Genomic DNA, 23,720 nt, shown 5'->3' with positions numbered 1-23,720 from the left:
ACTGGCAGGATCAACAGGTACTTGTGTGACTTTAAAAGGGAATAAGAGAAAACTGTAAGTGCAGATGAACTTTAATTAGAAGCAAACTCTGGGATAAAATAAACCCCTTAGCCCCCTCCCACTGATCACTTTTGAAATACCCCCTTTCACTTACCGTAAGCTGTGGTCACGTCATCTTCCAGTGCCGGGGGCTTCTCACCTCTATTTACTTTCTGATGGGGTCCTTCATAAGGATGTTTACATCCCTGCTTGAGTTACCTGGACAATACCCATTGGCTGTCCACAAAAACGATCTTCTTAGGATCCAGAAGACTATTTACGTCAGCCTGAGTGGAGTCAAGGGGACTGGACATCAAGGGTTAATCTGCGGTGCTGGATCAGCGGTCCTCAAAAATGAAACCGCATCAGCAAAAGACCTAGATGGGGGATTCAGGTGAGTATAATTTGCTTTACGAGATAGGAAATCTAAAAAACTGGCAAAATAGGTAAGAAAGGTGGGAGAGATGAAAGGGAGTTTATGCACAGAGTTAGGCTTTAGGTGCTAAAGGGTATTTTTTTAATGGAAGGCTATAGTTCTACTGTATAACAATTTTACATTTGTTAATATGTATTTCTGCATTTGATTCTCAAAGTTTACAATTAGATATTGAAATATTGCTCACATCTGTTTGCTGTATACAAAGGTAATTAATTGAAGAGTTTTAGTGTCTATGTTTTTCGCTTGACATTAAACAGTTATATTAGAACCAGATGAATAGATATGACATTTTGCTACTATACCCAAATGTATCATCTACTCAATATTTTTTCACCAGGTGCAGCATTTGGTGAGCAGATGCACATGTCCTGAGCAATTTTCTATGATCAAAGTCTCGGAAGGAAAATACAAAGTAGGGGAATCAAACACTCTAATTTTCGTTAGGGTAAGTACATGGGTATATTAAATGTAGTGTGCAAAAATATATATTTAGCTGTAGCTTGAGACCTTAGATATTGTGTTCAGAAAAGTAAAGTTGTCTCTCTATTTTATTAAAACCCAACTCAGAAGACTCCTCCTGTACATGAAAAAAAACAAACAAAAGAAAAACAGCTCAGGCTGAAGTACTCACCTTAAAGCTTTCCCCTAAAGCAATGGTTCACAACCCTGTCCTCAAGTACCCCCAACAGGCCGTGTTTTGGGAATTTCTCTTAGAAAAAATAGCTGTCCAAAATATCAAGCCATTGCCTCTGATGGCCTGTTGGGGGTACTTGAGGACAGGGTTGAGAACCACTGCCCTAAAGTACCTCTTCTCCACCACAAGATGTCCTCCATCATCTACTTTGAAAGATGCCCATTGAATGGAAGAAATAACAAGAGTGAGACACTTAAGCCCAATATACTTTCTACATAATAATAAAATATTATAGCTGATAGCTGCAACATTTGCACATGACTATGTGCCCTATTACACTGGCTATGTAATTATGATGCTGAAATTTACTACTATACCAGCCTGGGCATAGTTGTAGGCCACAGTTGCAATGGAAGTAAGCAAAATTGGGATTGCAGCTTGGACATTTTCCCACAAACTAATCTTTCCACCTTGACAGAAGCCTTACAACAGAATTTAGGTCACCATCAATGTGAGACCACTTGGTAAAGTAAAACCCCAGCTTTTAGGGTCCATTCATACTATACGTCAGGGATATGCAATTAGCGGACCTCCAGCTGTTGCAAAACTACAAGTCCCATCATGCCTCTGGGTGTCATGCTTGTGGCTGTCAGTTATGCTATGCCTCATGGGACTTGTAGTTCTGCAACAGCTGGAGAGCGTTAATTGCATATCCCTGCTATATGTGTTGAGCTGCACGAGACAGCCTTGTCCAATGCAGTCCCAACACATACACAAGGCAATTTGCCTTGAGTCCTATGTGTTCAGTTCGCACTACTGAGCCATGTGGATTGCCCTTAAAAAGGTAAGTCATGAACTCGTACTACATTGCATCACAACATGCTGTGGTGAATAAAGATGAATAGAATGTTACTTTGTGACATTGCAACAAAGTTAAACATTTAAAAAAAAAATCTAAACATTGTGGCATTCTGTAATTAGTGCATCACCCTGTTCTCCTCACAGTGGAACACACTGCTGATATGAATTGGCCCTTAAAAATATTAGTTGCATGGAACTCTGTAAAATATTATGTGTATGGAATGCAACAAATACCTGAGCTTCAGAAGTGCAGGTTATGGCACACAGAGATGTTCCATATTGTCATAAAATTTTATGCAGGCTTTTTATGGAGAACAGAAAAGGAGAGCCCCACATTCATTATTTTTCCAAGACCAATGGAAGATTTCATTGGGTCCAACTTGGGTTTTTTGGAGAGGGACCTAAGAATCGTATTTCTGGAGATAACGATTGCTATGGCAAATCACACATGCATTTTAGCTTCAGCTGACTACACGTTACCATCAGATTTCATAATGTCCATTAATTTTTCAAACATTTATCCAAAACCAGGGCAAGAGCCCCTAACTAAACAATCCATTCCACAGCTGTTGATAATGTGCCTGGCAAGCTTTGGTGTACTAAGCCCTATAATGCAAAAGTCAGATCATAACTGTCCACTGATCTTTTTTACTATCTTCAGTTAGTAGACTGTAAACCAGTAGGACATTACATTGTACATCACTGTATTAGACAGCAGACCGTTTTATGACTTTTTGTTTAAGGCTCTTGCACAGAGGCAGCTGAGCCCATTCAGTGTAAATGCAGGCACTTTTCCCCTGCCCAGGAACCCCATACAACCTCTCTTAGACACAAATGGCTGTGCACTGCTTGCACTCAGGTATATACCAGTGCTATTGTAAATAAGAGGGAGGGTATGAGTGTAAAAAATAATTAGATACACCCACAATTTAGCACAGCGCACTGTATTACTTTATTACTGCATTTTTCTTTCTTTTTTGTAGGGTAGATGTTAAAAAAGGGATAACATCCAGATGCCATATATGCTAAGTACACCACTGTAGCCTGAGTAGAAAAGCCTGTGTCCTGTCAGCATGTTGCAGAGTGAGACCCTTAGTTTTTTTGGGGGGAGCAGTGCTTCCCCCAAACCTGCTGATTTTGTACGTTTACCCACTGACAAAGAAATTATCAGTCTATAATTTTAATGGTAGCTTTATTTTAGCAGTGAGAGACAGAATAACAACAAAAATATTCAGAAAAACACATTTCAAAAAAGTTATAAATTGATTTGCATTTTAATGAGTGAAATTAGTATTTGACACCTTTGCAAAATATGACTTAGGACTTGGTGGCAAAACCCTCGTTGGCAATCACAGAGGTCAGACATTTCATAGCTCCCTCCACATATTTTCTAAGGGATTAAGGTCTAAAGACTGGCTAGGCCACTCCAGGATCTTAATGTGCTTCTTCTGGATCCACTCCTTTGTTGCCTTGGCCCTGTGTTTTGGGTCATTATCATGCTGGAATACCCATCCAGGATCCCTTTTCAATGCCCTGGCTGAAAGGATGTTCTCATCCAAGATTTGAGAATACATCATCCTTTTGATGCAGTGAAGTTGTCCTGTCCCCTTAGCACAACCCCCTCCTTCCAAAGCATAATGTTTACACCTTTATGTTTGACAGTGGGGATGGTATTCTTGGGGTCATAGGCAACATTCCTCCTACTCCAAACATGGCGAGTTGCATTGATGCCAAAGAGCTTGATTTTGGTCTCATTTGACCACATCACTTTCACCCAATTCTCCTCTGAATCATTCAGATATTCATTAGCAAACTTCAAATAAGCTTATACATGTGCTTTCCTGAGAAGGGGGACTTTGGGGCTGCAGGATTTCAGTCCCTCACAATGCAGTGTGTTACCAATTGTTTTCTTGGTGCCTATGGTCCCAGCTGCCTTGAGATCATTGACAAGATTCTCCTGTATAGTTCTGGGCTGATTCCTCACCATTCCCATGATCATTGAAACTCCACAAGGTGAGATCCTACATGGAGCCCCCAGACCGAGGGAGATTGACAGTTATTTTGTGTTTCTTCCATTTGTGAATAATCTCACCAACTATTGTCACCCTCTCACCAAGCTTCTTTTACGATGGTCTTGTCGCCCATTACAGCCTTGTGTAGGTCTACAATCTGGTCCCTGACATCCTTGGACAGCTCTTTGGTCTTGGCCATGGTGGAGAGATTGGAATCTGATTGATTGATCGCTTCTGTTTACAGATGTTTTTTATACAGGTAGCAAGCTGAGATTAGGAGCACTCCCGTTAAGAGAGTGATCCTAATCTCAGCTCATTACCTGTATAGAAGACACCTGGGAGCCAGAAATCTTGCTGATTAATAGGAGATCAAATACTTATTTCACTCATTAAAATGCAAATCAATTTATAACTTTTTTGAAATGTGTTTTTGTGGATATTTTTGTTGTTATTCTGTCTCTCACTGTTAGAAATAAACCTACCAATAAAATTAAAGACTGATCATTTCTTTGTCAGTGGCAAAAGTACAAAATCAGCAGGGGATAAAAACGGAAAATTCCTATCAAAATACTTACCGTAATTTTCCTTTCCTGATGGACTCCATGGCAGCAACGTGTGGGTTAAGTCCCGCCTCCACTACCCTATAGGACACTACTCCCATAAATCTTTGCTCCCTGCCCATGGCCGTGTTCAGTAACTAGCCTACTCCAGCCATTTTGGGAGGGAACTCCTGCTGCCATGGAGTCCATCAGGAAAGGAAAATTACGGTAAGTATTTTGATAGGAATTTTCCGTTTTCCTGACAGACTCCATGGCAGCAACGTGTGGGAAATAACTCGCCAAACACACTCGGGTGGACAAAATGCTGAACAAAGATTTATTTAACACTGTTGACCGACAGCACCTTTAAACCAAAATCAACAGAAGATAAACTGGCAGGTTCACCACAATAATAAGCCATAAATGTATGAATGGATGACCAAGAAGCTGCTTTGCAGATAACCTCAGGAGCCACATGACGTGAAGCTGCCCAAGAAGTAGAGAGACTTCTCGTGCAATGTGCTGTAACCGCCTCAGGAGGAGCCAAACCCTTCTCTTTATAAGCCCACTGGATCGCCTGAACCACCCACGTGGAGATGGATCTGACCAAAGCCCTAAGGCCTTTGCTTTTACCGTGGAAAAGAACAAAAAGGTAATCCGATTGCCGGAAACAAGCTGTAGCCTCCAAGTATCGCTTCAAAATAACTCCCATGTCAAGAGGATGAGAATCCTGACTCCCAGCAGAATTAAAGGTAGGAAGAGTAATATCCTGATTTTCGTGGAAGACTGACGTAACCTTGGGATTCGATCCTAGCGTTGGCACTAGGACCACTCTGTCAGGGAAGAACGTGAGGAAAGGCTCCTTTGATCCTAGAGACTGTATTTCAGAGACTCTCTTTGCCGAAGATATGGCTACTAAAAAAGATGTCATTAGGGACAATTCTTTGCTTGAAAATGGTTTGTCCAGTTGTGAGAAGAAGTCAAGAACCAACGGTAAATCCCACTTGGGGAATCTAGTTTTCCTCTGTGGTCTAAGTCTAATTGCTCCCTTAAAGAATTGCTGAACCAAGGGATGTTTAGCCAAAGAAACTCCAGAAAAAGCCGAAATCGCAGACACTTGTACACGAAGAGCGCTAATCCAGGAGATGTCTAATCCAGACTGTAAGAAACTCAAAACATCCTGAACTGTCAGATTACTGTCAGAACTAAACCTGGAGGACATGTGTCTTGTGAATCTAGACCAAATCCTTTCATACACCTGGTTGGTACTTTTCCTTCTTGCACTCATGAGAGTAGGAATGACCTCCTTGGGGCAACCCAGAGCCTCTAGCCTTCCCCTCTCAAAAACCAGACCCTCAGACATGGATGGGCCGGACAGGGATGTAGCTTCGAGCCCTGGGATAGAAGATCGGGCCTGAGAGGTAAGGGAATCGGGTCTCAGACACTGAGGAGCATTAGTAGTGGAAACCATGGCCTGTTAGGCCAGTAAGGTACTACAGCCAACACTTCTACTGCTTATGATCTGAGTCTCCGCAGGAACTGTAGAATAATAGGAGTTGGAGGAAAGGCGTAAGCTCTGTTGAACCACCTTTGTTCCGTCGGTGCATCCACCCCGTAAGCCTGAGGATCCCGAAATCTGGAATAATACCTTGCCAGCTTCTTGTTGCAAGGGGAGGCAAACAGGTCGACCCATGGGGAGAACCCCAACGTTAGAATCCAACTGAAGACTTCCTCATGAAGGGACCATTCGTTGTTGTCCAGACGGACTCGAGACAGGAAGTCTGCCTGAACGTTCTGCATCCCTGGAACATAAGTTGCTGTAATGTTGACCAGGTTCTTCTGAGCCCAAGACATAATTGGCTCTACCTCCTAAAGTAGAGACAGACTCTGAGTACCTCCTTGTCTCCTTATATATGCCACTGCCATCGTGTTGTCTAGTCTGAGTAGAACCAAGGTTCCCGAGATCAGATGATGAAAAGCTAGGAGCGCCCGGAAAGCTGCCCTTAATTCTAGAACGTTCGACACCATCCTCCTGGAAGGGAAGTCCCAGGTGCCTTGTGCTACTTCTGTCAAACAGTGGGCGCCCCAGCCCCTGTTGCTGGCCTCCGAAGTTATTGCTATCCATGAGAATGGGGAGAATGGAATGACAATTGAACAGATTCTCCTTCTGAAGCCACGTGGGCAGAGAGCTTCTCATTGAGGATGTGATCCGGATAAGCTGAGTTTTGGCGCCTAGCCATTGGTGAAGAAACCCTTTTTGGAAAGGTCTCATCTTCCATTGGGCCCACTTCACCATTGGAATCGTGGCCACCATGGTGTCGATAATCCTCAGACACTGAAGAGCCTGGAGATGGAAGGCTGAGAGAGCCGGACGAATTCTGTCCCGAATTACCGACACCTTCTCTTCGGGTAATGAGATGGTACCCTTTACTGTATTGAAGAGGGCTCCCAGGAATACAAGAGACTAAGAAGGAATTAACTGACTTTTCTCTAGATTCAGGATCCAACCGAATTCTTGAAGAGTGGAGATAACCTGACCCTTGTGCTAGCAGCAGAAGATCGTCCAAATAGTGGTGAAGATGAATTCCTTTGGTTCTCAATAGAGCCACTACAGCAAACAACACCTTTGAGAAAACTCGGGGGGGGGGGGGGGATGTTGAAAGCCTGAACGGGAGACATACGAACTGAAGATGTAGTTTGCCCACGGAAAATCGCAGAAACTGCTGAAAATCTTCTGCCACAGGGACATGAAAATAAGCGTCCTTTAGGTCTATTGAAATCATCCAATCGCCTGACTGGACTGATTGATATATTGTTGACAACGTTTCCATCTTGAACCTCTCCCTTTTGATAAAGCAATTCAGATGTGTAAGGTCTATAACTGGCCCCAAGTTCCGTTTTTCTTTTAGACCATAAAAAGAGGAGAATAAATTCCCAACCCTCGTTGATCATCTGGCACGGGAACGGCAGCGCCTTGAGCCAATAAAGATTTCACGTAAGCTAACAGGATCTGCCTTTTTTCCTCAGGAGGCCAGAAGGGAGGTGGGAACATACCGGAGTCTTGGGGACCTGCTGAAGGTCCAAGAATGGCCTGAAGAGACCGTTCTGACAGTCCAAATGTCCTGGATTGAGGCCGCCCAGACATGCTGAAAACGTAGAAGATGAGCCCCTACCTGGCCTATCTGAGCGGGCCCAATCTCACAAAGATTTAGTTGGTTCACGCTCTCCTGTCGCACTGCTCTTGGCGGATTTCTTAAAGGAAGACTGCCTTGACTTTCATGACCTGGAACATTCCCGACCAGGTCTATAGCTACGGGCCTCCCTGGCCTGCTCCTGATATTGCTTCTTAGGAAAAAATCTTCTCTGGCTTTTTAAGCGTCTATCCTGAGGGAGAAACCCCGATTTCCCGCCAGTGGCCCGGGTTATGGCATTATCCAATTTATTGCCAAAAAGGGAAGAGCCCTCAAAGGGGATATGGCACCATACCTGTTTTGAGGCTGGATCAGCCAGCCAGGGACGGAGACAAAGAGCACGTTTGGCGGTGACAGCTGAAAGCATAACCCGAGACACCAAGCGGATGATGTCAATCGAGGCCTCCCCCAGAAAAGCCGATGCAAGCCGTAACTCCTGGATAGAACATTTTGCGACTTCAACCGAAATGTTCCTGAGGGTATCATCCACACTGTCCGTCCATAGTTCCATGGCCTTGGACATTGCTGCTAAAGCGAACGCTGGTTTGCAGGCCATACCAGCAGTGAGGTAAATTCTCTTTAAATCGGTATCAATCCACCTATCTAAGGCATCCTTGAATGAAACGGTGTCTTCCAGTGGAAGAGTCACATGCTTTACTAGTCTCATCACCGCTGCATCCACTAGCGGAACCGATTCCAGATACTTGACCTCATCTTCCTCAAAGGGATATAACTTTAAGACTTTTGAAAGCATACTATTCTTCTTCTCAACCTTACTCCACTCATCCGTAATGATCTCACCAAGCTCAGACAGGAATGGAAAGTTGAGACGCTCCTTATTAAGTTGTTTAAAATACTTCCTTTGTTTGGAAGGATTAGCCACCTCATCTTCCCAGTTCAAACCCCACACAGGGACTATCTTCCTCAGATTCTCTGTCTGACGCAGCATCGGAAGGGTGGCTTGGTAGAGAGGACTCCCCGTTCTCTTGAACTTGCGACTCCCTCACTGTTGACTGAGGTGACTCTGACTGAGGCACAAGAGTCTGACTGGCCCCAATCCCCTTGAGGGATTCTTTCACCTTTTCCACAAGGGATCTTAGTTGCTGGTCCATACCCCCTCTCTCACTAGAGGCTTTGGAAAATCAGGGGTCACACAGGGATTTCCCAGTAGGAACTTGCAACCTGCATCCCCAGCAGGTACTGACAACTGAACGGCTGGAATGAGCCGTAGAGGAGCAAGATCAATCCTCGCTACGGTGCCCAGATCTTGAGGGTGAGCCGTGATGTTTAGATTTAGAATATGAATGCCGGTGGTAAGACTTTGGAGAATCGCTTCCTCTGTGAGAGCTGCGTTGCTGTTCTGACCTAGATGGGCTAGTGCAAGACAGAGATAGAAGAGACATATAGATAAGAAAAGATAACAGACTGACTAAAACAGGACTTAGTGACCTCATCAAAGCGTCATGTGCGGCGCCACTGCGCATGCGCGATTAGTGCCATTTTCTGCTATCGCGCATGCGCGAACCAAGCCTCGTTCTTGCGCCGCACTCGCGCATGAGCAGAACCATCATACAAACGAAAAAACAGGAAGTAAGCGACGGCTATAACGCAGGATTAACCAGCCGCCATGCCTGTAACTACAAACTTACATACAGGAGAAATGAAGGGAAATGAAGAACAAGCAAGGAACAAACTGCTGCCATGGAAAAGAGGAACAATCTTACCGCTCCCACACAATTGTCTCTGGCCCGAAGGTAAGGAAAACACACCGGACTTTTCAGGGCAAAATAGGTCACCTGCTATTTAGCTGGGCTGTTCGACCAAATGCGCAGCCTGCTTGCCAATGGCTAGGATCCTGGCTTCCTCCAGCGCTTATATCCAGTGCCCACTCCATACTCCGCTAGTAGCTAGGGCTTAGCGGAGCCATGCGACAATCCAGTCCACAGTCGCTATTCGGCCAAACCAATAAAGGAACCGTGTGGGAGCAATCTTCAGGTAGACAGACCATAATGGGTCCTACGGAGGAGGACAAAAAAAGAACACAGCCATGGGCAGGGAGCAAAGATTTATGGGAGTAGTGTCCTATAGGGTAATGGAGGCGGGACTTAACCCACATGTTGCTGCCATGGAGTCTGTCAGGAAATACTTTTTTCCCTCACTGTAGGGGTTGATTTACTAAAACTGTAGAGTGCAAAATCTGGTGCAACTGTGCATGGTAGCCAAACGGCTTCTACCTGCAGCTTGTTCAAGTAAGCTTTGACAAACAAAAAAAGAAGTAAGCTGATTGGTTTGTGTGCAGAGCTGCAATCGATTTTGCACGCTTCAGTTTTAGTAAACCACCCCATAGTCTTTTAGTAATCTGTAATGTTGTTACCAACCGGCAGATATATGATTTGCAGCTAAATGTTACATGAATAGCCTATTGTTTTCAGTTAGTTATTGTTCTGATATTCTGGGCGCTAAAGAAATAATTTGCCTATCTACTGTATTTAATAAAATTGACTCAACATTGATATTATCAAACGTTTCTTAGTAAGCAGGTTTCTGTTTTATAGATTCTTCGTAACCATGTGATGGTCAGAGTAGGAGGGGGCTGGGACACGCTGGAGCATTATTTGGACAAGCACGACCCCTGCCGCTGTACCTCTCTCTGTATGTATCCTTAAACAGGGCATTATTTATACCTGTGCCTAGTTAGTGAAAAAGAAAAGGCAATAGGCTCAATTCACAAAGCTTTATCAGAAGTAAAAGGATCTTTATTTTAGCGATGCCACTGTAATTTTAAAATATATAACTGTTGCTTTATTGAAAATAAGGATCCTTATTGTAATGCTTTAGCTGTGGACTGCCAATTCCTGTCCCTAGAACATACTCATATGTCCTTGGGAACAAGTAGTAATACCAGGATCATGGCAGCAGCTGTCGGCTGGCTACAGACAGCGCACAGGGAGAAAGATTGGTTCCTCCCTTTCCTCTGTGACGCATGAAGCCGGAAGTGGTATGTATTACGTAACTTCCTGTTTTGTTTTTTGTTTACTGACCTGTACTGGCCAGACAGGCAGCTGATTAAATTGATCTGCCTTGGAGGGCAGGAGAAAGATATTCTCCTGATTTCTTTATAAAGAGTACCTGTCACTGGCCATGCAGAGATGTTGTTCATCCCTGATGATAGCAATAAAATTGATTATAAAAAATATCAAAAAGAAGCAATGCAAAAAATAATAATAATAACAATAATTAAATAAAATAAATAATAGAATTTAAAATATATAAAGTGGCCCCATCCCCGTGCTCATGTGCAAATGCAATTGTGCACTGACATCCTGCATGCATATGTAAATGGTGATTACACCACACATTACAGTAAGAGCAATAATTCTAACACCAGAGCTCATGTTTTACACTAAACTTGTAACTTGTAAAGGCTTTTAAATCATCACCTATGGAGATTTTTGGTACCATTGTTTGTTACCATCTCCTGGGCATGTATAATTTTACATGTCTGGTATCTATGTACTCAGTGCAACATCATCTTTTATATTTGATCATAAAATTGGGTATTTTACTGTGTTTGTGCATTTAAATTTTTTTTTTTTCCGGAAAATTTGTGTTTGATAAACAGCTGAACGAATGTCGTACTAGATAAAAATTGCAAGAAAACACCAATTTATTCTCCAGGGCCATTGCTTTCAAAAAACATTTATTGTTTGAGGCTTCAAAGTAGTTTTCTAGCAACAAAATGCTTATTCTAACATGTGTAGCACTGACCGCCGGATAGAGCTGCTGGTTTTATTGGGCTTACCGTTACCTTCTTGACTGCTTCTCCGTCTAGGGGTTCTTGTAGTAGATGGCCCAAAGAAATGTGGAAACTGACACTGAATCTTATTTTGGCTTATTTATTTCAAACAGAAACAGAGTCTCTCAGTTTAGGGTAGAGGGTTAGGAGTAAGTTCAGGTACTTTAGACTGCAAAAATGAAAAGTCTTATAGGAAAAATCCAGAGAATGGCAACCATTTCACAGCTGGATTTTACAACCCCTGGATAGACCTCCTCTCACTAGGCCTAGCAGCCGTTAAGGTGTTGAGTAAAGTCTCTGCCACAGAATTGAGTGTAGAATATTTGAAAAAGTCTCTGCCACAGACTTGAGCATCACTGAGGGACATAGACAAATTTAAAGAGCTATCATATGGTACCAGTATCTCTCAGCCGATCTGGAAATACCGTATGAGTGTAGATCCATGTAGTGTCCTTCAACTAAGCCTCCAGGCTCCTTCAGAGAAGCCAGCCTTGCACACAGGCCTTCTCCTGAAGAGTCCGCCCCTGGGGTTTCTCCAGTTGCTGGGCCTCTCCCTTAGATGAGATGGCACCGGACCACCTTTGAATCAATAGGCCCTGAAATCCATTCAGGCTTGTCCCTGCAGTTGCATTGCCTCGGGCTAGCCAGCCCCGAGACTTGAAGTGCATGGTTCCGCACCCCAGGCCAGGAGGGCCATTGGGCTGGTCAGGAGGACCAGAACCAAACAGGCAGAAATATTCTCCTGAACAGACCCCGAAGCATGTCAGTACCTTAAATACCACCTCCCAGAATGCACAGCAGGAGAACACTCCCACTGGGCTGGTTCCGAAAGAACAGTGGCATTCAATACACCCAGCTAGACTGCGTTCTTACTCTTGCCGGCGGTGACAGCGACACCTGCGGTCAAGGAGAACCCAGTGCAACCCAGCTAGACTGGTACTGAAACCATGAATTTAGAAAATTAGCCCCAAAACCCAACTGTGGTTTCAGGAAAATTTTACTTTGAAAAACATATAGCGCCTGCTCGTCAGGAGCCAGCGCTACACACATATAAGAAAAATGTCAGAACTGGCCAGGATTTGAAAATTGTTAATGTGGTTGTAAACCCTCTCATATACCCAGTGAAGTAATTGGCCTCAGGTGATACACTGAGATTAAATAAATCCTCCTATGTAAAATCCACCTGTTTATCTTCTCTACAGCCTCCTAAAGCCCAGGTTTTACACAGCATTTCTAAACTTTAGAAGGCGCAGCACAGACACACACACACACACAGCACAACACAGAGCAGGGAGCTGAGTGTAATCTGAGGCCTGAGTGTAGGGAATGAACTCACTTCCTCTACCCAGTCTCATGGGGAAACATGCACACCTGAGGCTGTCATTCACCTGCTGTGTGCTGGGGGGGGGGAACGAAAGGCCATCTTTAAAGAATGCCTAGTGTTGGCATACACTACCAGAAGTGAGCCAAGCAGAATAGTAGAGAAATAGCAGAGCAGACAGAAATCATAATAGGTGCTTTGGATCAAAGCATGTGTATGCTTTGTTCATTTTTCATTTCAGAGGTTTACAACCACTTTAAGTCTATCGTACTTTCTATTTGATAGAGGGATATAACTCTCTTGTAGGTTCACTGTCATTATCTGCCTTGAATTTTAAGCTGGCTATACATTATACAGAATGTACAAACCCTGTACGATCTTCTTTGAAGTTACCAAAACTATGCAAGATAAGTACAAACCTAAACAATCCATTCAATTTGTATCCAGTCAGAAATGCCCTTGTACAACATGGTTGATAGTAGATCTAGAACAGATTGTAAAATCAGATTGCCTAGTATATGGCCAGCTTTACACCTCTAACATTAAAATATTCAAAAGCAATTAACTAGTTAATGCAATAATACCTTGACTGATGGGTTCTCAAAACAGAACATCTTAAACAGCGCAAGAAAGCTGCTATGAATATTTACAGTAAACACTGCGTTAATTAAAATTAAATTGAACAAACCTTTTCAAAATGTACAGTAGAAAATTGACTTTAAAAACCATAGCAACTTGGAATGATGACATGCAAGGTGAATTTCCCTTAAAGGATAAGTTCACCTTTTTGTATACTTTTTTTTAATTTTTTTTATTCCAGCTCCCCTATGCACCAGTTTAGCATTCATGTACATTTTTTGCAAAAATATCAAAGCTTTCCATTAAATCTACAGTTACTTATTTTTCTTGTCCTAATCCACATTTCCAGATGTTTCCGTTAGTAATGTATTCTTCCTGATCAGACTTTAGGTCATGGCACAGGAAGGAGTTGACCAGCTGATCTCATTAGCACACACCCTGCATCATCCACCGTCCCATTCCAAGGTGCACATTTTTTAAATGAAATGCAATCAACAAGTGATCACGCTTCTCACTAAATACACAATATACAATCAGATTGCTTAGTGTATGGTCATGTTTCTGCATCTAAAATTACTAGTTGCACTTTCAGTGCTATTAATTGTTAATGGCACATAAAACAAAGAAGCAAACACACATTTTGCCATGTGAAAAAACAAGGGGAAAATGCTGCAAAACGCACAGTAAAAACCCCCCCACAAAATGTTAAATTGTCCCATTAACCACATGTAGTGCAGCCAATTGAAATGAACAGGCTGCCCTATGCATCACAGGAAAAATGAGACACAAAATGTGCACTCCCACTATGCTAGATGTGAATGGGGCTTGAAAGTAAAATTGGAGCGATAACACAACGAGGCTCCATTCACATTTCCTTGAATTTCATAAATTGCAGTAAAAACGCACCAACCTCCACTCTAAAAAAGTTATAAGACCCCTTTCACACTTGTACGACTTGTCCTGTGACTTGGGACTGCAAAGTCACATTTCAAGTCATACCCCATGATTTCCAATGAGTGCCATTCATATCTGTGCGACTTCAAGTTGCACCGACTTCAAAGTAGTCCCTGTAATACTTTGGTCTGACTTTGATGCGAGTTACACATTCTTTCTATTGCGTCAAAATGGTGTCAAAATCGTGCAACTTTGAATTTGCAGTTGTGTGAAAGGGGCATCAAGCTTCTTTAGGGCGATTGCTGTGTGCTGTGTGTAGGGCAGCCCATTCAGGGGATAGACTGCCCTATGTGTGATGAGTAAAAATGCTCCAAACCACCTCCCCCTCACAAAAAAAAAAAAAAAAAGACGCATGTGGGAACGTGAGTTCCCACTATGCAGAGTTGTGAACAGGGCTTGACAGCTGAGTGTTTGTGTCCACTCCCTCCTATGCACTTGTATAAAGATGGCCGTACACTGTGCAATCTGATTGTGGATTTAATGTGAAGGGTGATCACTGATTGATTGAATTTCCTTTAAAAATGTGCACCTGGGAATGGGAGGGTGGATGATGCAGGGTGTGTGCTAATGAGGTCAGCTGGTCAACTCCTTCCTGTGTCATGACCTATAGCAGTGATGGCAAACCTTGGCACTCCAGATGTTTTGGAACTACATTTCCCATGATGCTCAACTACACTGCAGAGTGCATGAGCATCATGGGAAATGTAGTTCCAAAACATCTGGGGTGCCAAAGTTCGCCATCACTGACCTATAGTCTGATCAGGAAGAAGACATTACTAATGGAAAAGTCGATTAGGACAAGAAAAGTAAGTGACTGCTGATTTAATGGAAAGCTTTGATATTTTTGCAAAAAAAAATAAAAATACATGAATGCTATATTGGTGCATAGGGTAGCTGGAATTTAGAAAAAGAAAAAAAAAAAAAAAGAGCACAAAGGTGAACTCACCCTAACAGATAAGACCATTTTGTTTCTTTTAACCAAACTGATGATTTCTGAGGGTAGTATGCAAAACTTTCAGCAATGATCAGTATGGTCATTACACTCCACACCTGTTTAACCACTAGAGATCCGCGCTATAGCCAAATGACGGCTACAGCGCGGACCTCCTTTGTCGGGACGACGTCTATTGACGTCGTCCAGTGCACGAGCGGCCTGCGCGCCCCCTGAGGGGCGCTCTCTGTGATCAGCGAGTCTATGAGACTCTCCTGATCACGGATCACCGATCCCGACCCCTTACCACATGATCAGCTGTCAGCCAATGACAGCTGATCATGTGATACAACGGAGCCGGTAATCGGCTAAAAAAAAGAGCCGATCACCGGCGGCCGTGATCGGGACATCAGTCCCGATCACGGCCAGCTTAAAAGTGCCCACCTGCCCCCTGCCAGTGCCACCTCAGTAATTAAAAAGTGCCCCCATCAGTGCCCACAGTGCCACCCATCAGTGCCTACAGTGCCACCCATCAGTGCCCACAATCTGCCTCAACAACGGTGCTGCACCCGAGTGCCACATATCCGTACCCATCAGTGTCATCTACCAGTGCCCATCAGTGCCACCTATCAGTGCCCATCAGTCCCATCTATCAGTGGTACCTATCAGTGCCCCTTAGTGCCACCCATCCGTGCCATCTTATCTGTGCCCATCTTTGCCCATCAGTGCCGCCTTATCTGTGCCCATCAGTACTGCCTTATCTGTGCCTATCGTGCCACCTTAACTATGCCTATCAGTGCCCACCAGTGCAGCCTATCAGTGCCCACCAGTGCCGCCTCATCAGCGCACTTCAATGAAGGAGAAAAATCACGTGTTTGCAAAATTTTATAACAAACTATTTAAAACATGAATTTTTATTTTGCATCTTTTTTTGTTTGTTTAGCAAAAATAAAACTCCCAGCTGTAATTAAATACCACCAAAAGAAAGCTCTATTTGTGGGAAAAAAATGATAAAAATGTCATTTGGGTACAGTGTTTTATGGATGGCCGTGCAATTGTCATTCAAAGTGCATCAGCGCTGAAAGCTGAAAATTGGTTTGGGCAGAAGGGGGGTTTAAGTGCCCAGTAAGCAAGTGGTTAAAGACTAACTCTGGGAACATTTAAAATTATGCCTTGCAGTCTTTTCTCAATCAGGACTTCAAGGGTCCCATTCCTCTAGAGGTTACCAAGGGTTCTTTAAGCAAGTATCAATTTCTGCCTTCCAGATTAGAAACCCCTGACACCAATAATCTTTCCAGTTATCTGTAAGTGAACGGTCATTTTCCTACTGACCACCAATAGCATCCTTCTTCCACTGACCATCAATGTAAGGAGGCCCGTCTTCCACTTACCATCAATGTGAGTCCTTTTCCCACTGACCACCAATTTAATTGAGCACTTCTTTATTGACCACCAATTTGAGGGAACACTAACATCTTTTGTGTCTGCATTTTTCTTCTTGACTTTATCATTTGCTAAATTTCCATTATTACTGAAAATAGTTTTGTCATATTAAAAAGTTCTGGGTGTCAAACTGACTAATTATGCCACATTCCTTATCTTTTTCTTTATTCTTATGTATTAACTTACTGTCCATTCTAATGTACAATGGGCTACAGATAGAATAGGTACTAGCAGGGGTTACTTGAGACTTGGAAGGTATTTTAAGGGTTCTTCTGTGGAAAAAGGGTTGAGAAAAGCTGCCCTAGGTACACCACCTTCGGCATCCTAAGAAACACCTCTTTGCTATGATCACCTGTCTCTTTTTTTTACTGGTGGTAATCTCAAATGACATTCCTTGTTTTTGTTAATGATTAGGAGAAAAATGTGTGGCCAAGAATGTCTGGGAAGGTTCTTACTTATCCAAGTCATGGTATAGCTAGTGGTAGTCATGTCAACAATTGATCATGTTCTGTAATGTTGAATACTTTTGCTACCAAGCCAAGTAGCTTCTTCAGTTCTAATGAAAGTCAAGAACATACCCCAGAACATATATCCACACAGGTGACTGAGTCCCATTAATCCAATCACCATGAAATGCAAAACCAAACAGAATTTAAGTCAGACTAAGCATGTTCCTTGCTGCCCCAACACCACCTATTTCAAGCACAAGGATAACTTCTACAGACAGATTGGCTTGGAATGGTATCACCAGTGTCTTCCACTGTAGCCTTGAACACATCTAATAACTGGTAAACTGCAAGATCTAACAATTCTGCATTTACTGTAGGTTTTTCAAGTTTAGTAAGGTGAACATTTTGGACAACTGATTTGCAAGTCACGTGGAAGAGGCCATCCATCTCAAACTTAATACCATTTTAAAACTCAAACCTTTAACACCATCTGTAATCCACATTTAATGCCATTTTAAAACCCATACCCCTAGAATTTTACAATTCACACCTTCAGCCCCACTTTTCACACTTATCATAATGTTCACTGACAATCAACATCTGCCTTGACACACTCCATGGTGAGTTACTGACATGGTGAGATAACCTTGTGGCTTTAAATACTAGATATGTTCCTGAAACTCATTAGACATGAAGGAGCTGCTTAGATAAGAAGGAAAACATATTCAATACTACAGAACAATTTATGTTAAGGTGATATTAAACCCAAAACTAACAATGTAATATATTGAGGCTTGATAATCATTAGATGTAGTAGCTGTATTTGGTTTCTTTTTTAGGCTTTTTCCCTCAATTTTCACCTGGTGATCTATCCAGGAACACCTCTTGTATTATACAGACACCACACTGGATAAAGGAACACATTTTGACAGCAGCATTGTCCATCTGGGGGGAGGGGGTGTTTGATGTACCGGCAGATTTAAATACAGTAATAAATTGATGCCAAACTCAAATACTTTATAATTTGTTACAGAAAACAGTTTTGTTTTTCATCTGGGATAAAGGTTTTACATAAATAAAAGCTGATCATCTTAAACACCCCTGTCAGTGTTAAATGGTCTGTCTCATCCTTGTTACAGCAAGAGAGCTTTTCTTTTGAAAAACAACAGACTTACTGGCTGGATCACCAGATGCAAATTAAAGAAAGAAAGCCTAAAAAGGGAAACTAATACAGCCGTCACATCTAAGCATTGGCAAGCTGCAATATAATACCAGTTTGCTTTTGGGTTTAATACTGCTTTAATCATAATTAAATACTACTAACTGTGGCCAAGAACTGTATTCAGAAAAAAACACTGCTTTCTCCTATAAGAACAAGCCTGATCTACTATTCCTGGCACGCACCTATCAGTGCCTGTACATCTTATCTTGGGAACCACACAATATTCTTGCCACTTCCAAGAAGGTCTGGTGAATACCAAGCTGTTTGAAGGTGTCCAAACGGAGGCAATAATTTGCAGAGTTTCTATAGAAATTAAAAAGAAATGTGTGGACCCCCATTGAGATTCAGGAACAACAACTACCAACTTCGATATTAAATGGCCTAAAAGGCAAACTCAACTTACAAGGGTTGCATTGTGTAGTGCATGAGGATCTAATGAAATAATATATTTTCTCCTCTACACAGTGGTGTTGATTAACTAAAGGCAAATAGGCTGTTTATTTTGCAAGAGAAGTTGCACTTTGGAGAGAAATTTGCTTCCGAGTTTAGTGAATGAGGTGAAGCTCTGTTGACACCCATCATCCAATTATGTGGAAACAAAAATACAGTTTTTTTTTTCCCTTGCAGATGATTGGGTATTCTTTAGTAAACTTTGGGGGAACATCTCTTGCAAAATGCTACTTCTATTGAAAAGTAAATAGCCTAATAATACTCATATCTGTTAGATTTAGACAGAAATGTGAATGCCACAGATGATATGTCAGGTGGTCATGTTTGGCTATCATTACAGCATTAAATCCAACTACTTATCTTTTCAACATTAGTCTTTTAAAGTGATAAATAGCCACTTAAATATGTTTGCTTTCAAAACACTTGATAAAGGTTCTAAAAATAGTTATATAAAACTATTTACAGTACAGACCAAAAGTTTGGACACACCTTCTCAAAGAATTTTCTTTATTTTCATTTATGAAAATTGTAGATTCACACTGAAGGCATCAAAACTATGAATTAACACATGTGGAATTATATACTAAACAAAAAGGTGTGAAACAACTGAAAATATGTCTTATATTCTAGGTTCTTCAAAGTAGCCACCTTTTGCTTTGATTACTGCTCCGCACACTCTTGGCATTCTGTTGATGAGCTTCAAGAAGTAGTCACCTGAAATGGCTTTCCAACAGTCTTGAAGGAGTTCCCAGAGATGCTTAGCACTTGTTGGTCCTTTTACCTTTACTCTGCGGTCCAGCTCACCCCAAACCATCTCGATTGGGTTCAGGTCCGGTGACTGTGGAGGCCAAGTCTTCTGGCGCAGCACCCCATCACTCTCCTTCTTGGTCAAATAGCCCTTACACAGCCTGGAGGTGTGTTTGGGGTCATTGTCCTGTTGAAAAATAAATGGTCCAACTAAACGCAAACCGGATGGAATAGCATGCCACTGCAAGATGATGTGGTAGCCATGCTGGTTCAGTATGCCTAAAATTTTGAATAAATCCCCAACAGTGTCACCAGCAAAGCACCCCCACACCATCACACCTCCTCCTCCATGCTTCACGGTGGGAACCAGGCATGTAGAGTCCATCTGTTCACCTCTTCTGCGTCGCACAAAGACACGGTGGTTGGAACCAAAGATCTCAAACTTTGACTCATCAGACCAAAGCACAGATTTCCACTGGTCTAATGTCCTTGTGTTCTTTAGCCCAAACAAGTCTCTTCTGCTTGTTGCCTGTCCTCAGCAGTGGTTTCCTAGCAGCTATTTTACCATGAAGGCCTGATTCACAGTGTCTCCTCTTAACAGTTGTTCTAGAGATGTGTCTGCTGCTAGAACTCTGTGTGGCATTGACCTGTTCTCTAATCTGAGCTGCTGTTAACCTGCGATTTCTGAGGCTGGTGACTTGGATGAACTTATCGTCCACAGCAGAGGTGACTCTTGGTCTTCCTTTCCTGGGGCGGTCCTCATGTGAGCCATTTTCTTTGTAGCGCTTTATAGTTTTTGCCACTGCACTTGTGAACACTTTCAAAGTTTTCCCAATTGTCCGGACTGACTGACCTTCATTTCTTAAAGTAATGATGGCCACTCGTTTTTCTTAGAATTTGTATTATGGCAAGAAAAAAGCAGCTAACAGTCTATTCAGTAGGACTATCAGCTGTGTACTGTATCCACCTCCTGCACAATACAACTGATGGTCCCAACCCCATTTATAAGGCTTGAAATCCCACTTATTAAACCTGACAGGGCACACCTGTGAAGTGAAAACCATTTCAAGTGACTACCTCTTGAAGCTCATCAAAAGAATGCCAAGAGTGTGTGGAGCAGTAATCAAAGCAAAAGGTGGCTACTTTGAAGACCCTAGAATATAAGACATATTTTCAGTTGTTTCACAATTTTTTGTTCAGTATATAATTCCACATATGTTAATTCATAGTTTTGATGCCTTCAGTGTGAATCTACAATTTTCATAGTCATGAAACTAAAGAAAACTCTTTGAATGAGAAGGTGTGTCCAAACTTTTGGTCTGTACTGTATATCAATTTATCAAATTTTTTTTCAAATAAATTTGTATTATCTCCAGCAAGAATTGATCGTTCACTAGTTTGTAGATGGATAGTCCTGCCTTACCCATATCTATATATGTCATATAAGTATGACATGACATTAAAAGTCTGCAGCATGCATCCTGATGGCAAAGAAGCCACTTTTTTATCCTGGCAATATATTTAAGAAAAACATGAATCTGTTATACAGACCTAGCAATTACCTGTCAAAGTATGTGCAAATCAATTACCCAGGCGAGGTCATTGTTTAGTGGTGGTTATAAAATTCTGACAGGTTGCCTGAGTGAGCCCATCTAGCTGCTTTCTAGTATTAGTCATTTGAAATACCTAGTTTTATATGCACACCATCACTGTCACTCACGTATCTCTTGGAAGTCTGCCAGCTAGTAGACTCTATTCTGAAGGAAAGGTATGAGAGACAATCACGTCTCTGCATGGTCCATTACCTTCTTACTATTATGTCACTTGTCCCTGATATTTGTGACATTGTGTCTGCAGCTTTCTATTTTTGGATTATTGTGAGACGTGAGACGTTAACTATCTCTTTACCACACATTTATAGAAAGTCTGCTGGTGTAAGCACGCAAATTGGGAATGTAGGTATATGTCTCACAGGAGACTAAAACTGTTTTTTTCAAGATTATATTTGGAAAGTAGTTTAAAAGTGTTTCAAACTATGAGATGGATTTCATTTTATAGATTTGTAATTAATAATGGCAAAATAAATGTTTTAACTCCTTTTCCTACAGCTCATAAGCAAGCTTCAGCATCAGTCAGCAATCGGAAGCCAGCACACCCAGTTCATGAGATAACAGCACGTTTAACAGGAAGGTCTGACAATCCCAACAAAACTCAAACCACACTAATAGTAAACCGTTCCCAAAGTCCACTGCCTCCGGTAGACTGGAAGACCTACTCACCTGGCAATGGCAGAACCCATTCATCTTCTACCTCCGCTGAAAGTGTTGATAAATCGCCTGGGTTTAGAACGCCTAATGTACACAGTGACCTCCAGAGGAGTTTTGCATTCAGGTACATGCAGCATATGTTCATGTCAAAAAAATGAACATAGTAATACATCAACTAGCATCTGAATTATGGATTTCATTATTTATGATTGCACAAAGATTAGTGATCATATTTTCACTTCCTAGCCAGTTTACACCTTGGCAGTTTTGGTGCACCTTAAATGCTCTAGTGTAAACGGGACCCACAGATCAGGCACATTATTCACAGCTGTCCACTCTGGTGCTTTGCTAAAAGCATGTGCATTATATCAGGTGTTAACAGGCATTGCACTCGGCAATCCATTAATTTTGAATGGGTTTCCAATGCATCAGAGCAGACAGAAAAACATATCTGTACCTTTTTTTCTCACCTGAAGAAACTTTACCTAAGCTCAACTGGTCTGTTACCACATAGATTGCTGAGGGCTGCTGCTCATGGCTGGAGTGTATGCTCCCAAGGCATCAATCCATAGAAGAAATAAACCAGCAACTCGGTACATTACATTCCAAATTCTTTATTAGGCTACATTAAAAGCGGCTCAAAATAGCTTACATGTTTCAGCCATGAATGCCTTCTTTTTTTCCAACTCAGAGCACCACAGCCCATGACAGCATTACCATGTGCTGCAAACAAGGTTCATTAAGGTGCCATTCGAAATAAATGCACCACAGTGGACCAATGCACATAATGTATCATATCATTGGTGTGGATCCAAAAGTTACTTTTTTTATTCCATTTAATTGATTAAACCTGAGTTAAAGTGGTGTTCCGGTAAAAAAAAAAAAATGAAAAGCCAGCAGCTATATATACTGCAGCTGCTGGCTTTTGATAAATGGACACTTACCTGTCCTGCAGTCTCTCGATGTTGGCACCGCAGCTGATGTTTCCATCAGCTGTCGGGTGCTGCCGCCACCATTGTGGGGAAGGGAACCCAGCAGTGTAGCCTTTCAGCTTCACGCCGGGAACCCTACTGCCCATGCGCGAGGCCCTGCTCCTCTCTCCTATTAGCCAGGCGGCCGGGGGAGGAGGAGGGAGCCCCGCGGTGACGTCACGGCCACAGCCGGACTCCCAGAAGTGGGAAAGGATACCTGTCAAAGACAGGTATCCTGTCTCCCCCTCCCCCTGAAAGGTGCCAATTGTGACACTGGAGGGGGGGGGAGGAATCCCATGAGCAGCAGTTTCAGTTTAGGGTGGAGCTCCACTTTAATATGTTTAAAAATTAAAAAAGGCAAATAGGATTACATAGAAGGCTTTTATGAAGAATGTCCAAAAAACTGTAAAGCAATATTGCGCTTGTGTTGAAAATAAATATAAATATAAAAGCAGCAACAAATATTCTGAGATTAAAAAAAACACAACAAAAATATGACAAAGAAAGATAAGATGCGCTAAAAGCGCTTACATTGTTTAAAATGTGCATAAAAGTGTAGAAAAGAGTTTCTATAAGGTCCAAATGCACAAAAGGCTATGATCACAAAGTCAAATGGCTATGGAACAAATGGAAGAAACTCCTCATAAAAAGTGTTAAGAAAGGTGAACTTGAAAGGGGAATTCACCTTAAGAGAGCCACAACACACAGGTTAAGATGTACTCTTACTGCAAAACAAGGACCCTCTATTATGGGTTGCACACCATCACCACTGATTTCCTTGGACTTCACCAATGATGGATGTACTAAAGTTTATGTGACCTTCCGTAATTTGAAAAGAGTTTCTGTAAAGTCCAAATGCACAAAAGGTTATGATC

The 23,720-nt window shown here is 42.1% G+C and overlaps 1 protein-coding gene across 2 annotated transcripts in view; it reads left to right on the top strand.

Moving 5' to 3' along the window:
- The window catches only part of GAS2L2 (growth arrest specific 2 like 2), a 55,522-nt gene that overhangs the window by 25,810 nt on the left and 5,992 nt on the right, over positions 1–23,720 (top strand). For both annotated transcript variants that reach the window (XM_077482171.1, XM_077482170.1), the window contains exons 4-6: positions 816–923; positions 10,271–10,367; positions 21,716–21,998. In XM_077482171.1, coding sequence (XP_077338297.1) covers positions 816–923; positions 10,271–10,367; positions 21,716–21,998 — 488 coding nt within the window. The remainder of the gene's footprint in view (positions 1–815; positions 924–10,270; positions 10,368–21,715; positions 21,999–23,720) is intronic.

The sequence above is a fragment of the Lithobates pipiens genome, unplaced genomic scaffold (assembly GCF_037356315.1).
Source record: "Lithobates pipiens isolate NorthernLeopardFrog02 unplaced genomic scaffold, aLitPip1_a1.2 Scaffold_16, whole genome shotgun sequence".
Classification (NCBI taxonomy): Eukaryota; Metazoa; Chordata; class Amphibia; order Anura; family Ranidae; genus Lithobates; species Lithobates pipiens.
Note: the sequence above shows the minus strand (reverse complement) of the source record. Positions and strands in the feature narration are given on the sequence as shown.